Source organism: Nestor notabilis, unplaced genomic scaffold (assembly GCF_000696875.1).
Source record: "Nestor notabilis isolate BGI_N333 unplaced genomic scaffold, ASM69687v1 scaffold31193, whole genome shotgun sequence".
Lineage (NCBI taxonomy): Eukaryota > Metazoa > Chordata > Aves > Psittaciformes > Psittacidae > Nestor > Nestor notabilis.
This window is the reverse complement of record NW_009921969.1, coordinates 623-4081: the sequence shown is the minus strand read 5'-3', so window position 1 is coordinate 4081 and position 3459 is coordinate 623. Positions and strand designations below refer to the sequence as shown.

Sequence of the window (3459 nt, the reverse complement as noted above, 5' to 3'; positions counted from 1 at the left end):
TACAGGAGAGAACAGAAAGGCACATTAGAATTAAAAAAACCCCATAGGGTAGCTCTACCCTATGGGATAAATATTCCTTTACAGCAACATTACCAGATTTCTCTTATAGTCTGTATGAAAAGCTAAAATAGTGAAAGAGCTGATGAGAAGCCTCATCTTCACATTAGTCACTTCACTGTAAGGAGTACTTCTATCTGTACTTTGGCTTAACTAAGTGCACTCAGAAGCCTGTCTGCTTCACCAACAGGAGTCAGTTTCTTCTTTGTGGAATAAAGGTGAAAATCTTTCCACAACAAAGTCATGCTGTTCACGGCAAGTAATCCCACGTCTTTCAAACCTTAAAGAGCATCAGTGTGATGTACTTAAGCCAATTAAAATGTTTGTGTGCTGTGTTACAGCAGCCTTAGCAAAGCCTCCTCTTGAGGCTATCTGAAACACAGACCTGACTACCCACCACTGCTTGACCTTACCATCCTCAGGCACTGCTGGGAGAAGTTATGATTGATGTACGTAGCTTCCATGGCAAGGTTGCGTGGAGAATTAAAGGAGTTGCCCTCTTCCTGTGGTGGTTCATTGGCTGTTTCACTCACTGTCAGGAGGTCTGGGAAGAGAACCAGATACAAGTGGTTATACTTGAGGGAATAACGACATCAGCGTCAGTGAGTCTCCAGCTCCACACTGGAGCAGATCAATACTGAAGTTATGCCTACAGCCAGGCAAGTGTCCTGCAGTAATCACATTGTTCCAGGAGTTTCAGTCTCAACACTGAGAAACAGAATAAACTCAAAAAAAAAACCAAAAAAAAACCAAAACCCCAAAAATACCAAACAAAAAACCAAAGAAAACTAGATCCTTTAGCTACTGTAACAGAAATTTCTTTCATTACTTCTTACCAAAATCTGAATTGTCCCTCTTGTCAAAGAAAAGCTTGGATCCAACTCTCTGGACAATGATGTCCCAGGAATAGACGGAACGAGTGCAGCTCATCAGTGTGGCCAGGATGGCATCTGTGGCAAATACATTCCCTTGGGTCTTGGCCAGCTACAGATACAGGAAGAAAACTGTTTCAGCAACAAGAACAGACAACTCTTCCCTTCCCCAGCAAGGATGAGAAGAAATGAATGATATAGTTTGCTAACACTTTTCCTGTGCTGAGGAAGCTACACTGGTAGGTACACCATTGACTGCTAGACAAAGCATGAGGTATTACCCAGCAATCCAGGCCAACCCTCACCCAAACAAAGAAAAAAGTAAGAAATCTATTACAAAATGTGAATTCTGTTGGGAAAAGGCATGGCTCCTCTTACCTGATCAGGTCACAGACATCTCTGAGCCTTCTTCATCTCTAAAAGCAGAAACCTCAAGAACCAGGTCTCTGACATGAAGTTTCTTTCCCAGTGTAGCTCAAGCACTGGTCTGCTTGCTCTTCCAGAATGACAGCTTTTCCTTGGCCAGTATTCCTAGTTTTGAATTAATCTAGCTCTGCCTTGGACCTAAGAAAAATAATGCTACTGGCTAATGCTTCTATGCCTTTGCAAGCTTCAGGATGTGGAATTTTTCTGCCCTTCACTGTGGTCTGATGGTGTCAGCTGGTCTCTCACAACAGCACGTGCTGAGAAACACACTACTGGGTTTTAGAACCCAGTTAACGTACCTTTCTGATAACTGGATCATCAGTAGTAGTGACGGTATGGAAGATGCGCTTAATGCTCCTCAGCAGCTTTTCATTCCTTGTTGTGATGCGGTCGAAGGCTTTGTCATAGTATTCCAGGGCTCCACAGCACTCTCTGCAGAGGTAAGAGGAAGACCACCTTGATACCCCAACTACAGATAGCAACACCCACAGATTACACAGGACCAAAGGGCCTGTTGGCTGCTTCATTACCTCCCCCTGCTTTGGATACCTCAGTGGGAACAGTGGACTAGGCCAGGAAACCCTTGCCATCTTGCTTTCCAAAAATCCAGTCAGTTGAGGAAGCAGGCAAACAGCTGTTTTAAGAACTCACATGTCCTGTGGCTCTGAAACCTCCAGGTAGCGCATCTTCATCAGCCGAGGGAAATCCATCTCTTCCTTCACCTCCCAGTCACTGCGAACTTCCACAGAGGAGTCACGAGGCTTCTGCTGTGCAGCCAGAGGCAGGACAGATACGAGAGAAGCAGAGACACAGCATATCAGGATTCAAGCAAGAGGAGCTGCCCTGTGAGCACAGCCAGAGCCACCAAACCATCACAGGGGGCAGAAAGCTTGTTAGTTTACCTGTGATTTTTGGTCCCATTTCTGCCTCACCCCAAACTGCTTCTGAAACTTCTTTTGCAGGCGCAAACGATCTCTAAAATGACAAATATGAGAGAAGACATGAAGAGAAATTCATGATTCCTATGTGCCACAACCATTCCTATGCTTCCAAATTACCACCAGAGGAGCAGTGCTTTTAGGCACTGAGCCACTGAAACATTTGCTGAGCTGTCTGTTGATCAAGACGCCCCAGGCGTTAAAAGCTCTGCTCTTTATTCTCAGCAGCTCTTTAAGCATTTTCATCTCTGAAGACTGCAATGCAGTTTTCAGAATGCTCTACTTTAAAACACCCCATTTACTTCCTAAATACAACTAAACCATTCTCCTCCTAAATTCTTCAATAGCAGCTTGAAATCCATGCTTGTAATTACCGCTGGCACCAGTGCAATGTTGAACTGGAAATACCCTGAATTTCTTCCCTGCCAACTGTTTGTTCCAGTGGGTTCTGTTACAGCAACTTCCTAAATTTATCAACAGTATGTTCATACACTCCAGTCCAAGTTTGGTACATTCCTATCCGCAGCCTTACCTCTCCTTCTGCTTGGCACTCTTTGGCAGCGTCTGCATGCTGAACTGCAGCATGTTTCGACGGTCCTTGTCTCTCCTCAGGTTCCTCTGCAGAAATGAAGGAAACACAAAAAAGAACATTTTAGTTGCAAAATCATCCTGTGCCACTGAAGCTCACCTTTGAGCCTGTTTCTGACAACACGTCACCTGTGCAAACCGCATCCGATTCCTCTGGTATGCGGTTTTCTGCGTCCGAGCTGTATCCACCAGCTGGAAGCTCGTCTCATCCTCCTCGTGGAAATATGCATATTGGCTTCCACCACCAAACTGAGATGAGTACTTGTCTGGAAATAAAACAAAGCATTTTGACACCAGCTTCTAGAAAAATCCCTGACACTTTGCCTCTTTCTCCCCCAAAATTCCTTCCAACTGCCTTCACTTAGGATATATATATCAGGGCTCCAGCCTTACACCAGCACGTTTCTGCCCTTCCAAGCCTCCCAAAGAAGCCATGAGGCAGTACAAAAATCAGGAGTAAGCCCTAAGGACAGGGAGAGCCCCACGGAGCTCTCCCAGCAAGGGTGAGGCACGCTGCCTAATTTGAGTAGCCTCTCATGCTGAGCTGTGCAGGAAACCACCATAGCTGGTGTGAGACA

At 45.2% G+C, this 3459-nt stretch overlaps 1 protein-coding gene across 1 annotated transcript in view; it reads right to left on the bottom strand.

Moving 5' to 3' along the window:
• EIF3D (eukaryotic translation initiation factor 3, subunit D) overlaps positions 1 to 3459 on the bottom strand; it is a 6665-nt gene that overhangs the window by 2629 nt on the left and 577 nt on the right. Inside the window, exons 3-10 of the mRNA XM_010011395.1 lie at positions 3011 to 3147; positions 2826 to 2911; positions 2258 to 2330; positions 2007 to 2122; positions 1655 to 1787; positions 894 to 1041; positions 458 to 601; positions 201 to 205 (exon numbers count right to left, since the gene is read on the bottom strand). Coding sequence (XP_010009697.1) covers positions 201 to 205; positions 458 to 601; positions 894 to 1041; positions 1655 to 1787; positions 2007 to 2122; positions 2258 to 2330; positions 2826 to 2911; positions 3011 to 3147 — 842 coding nt within the window. The remainder of the gene's footprint in view (positions 1 to 200; positions 206 to 457; positions 602 to 893; positions 1042 to 1654; positions 1788 to 2006; positions 2123 to 2257; positions 2331 to 2825; positions 2912 to 3010; positions 3148 to 3459) is intronic.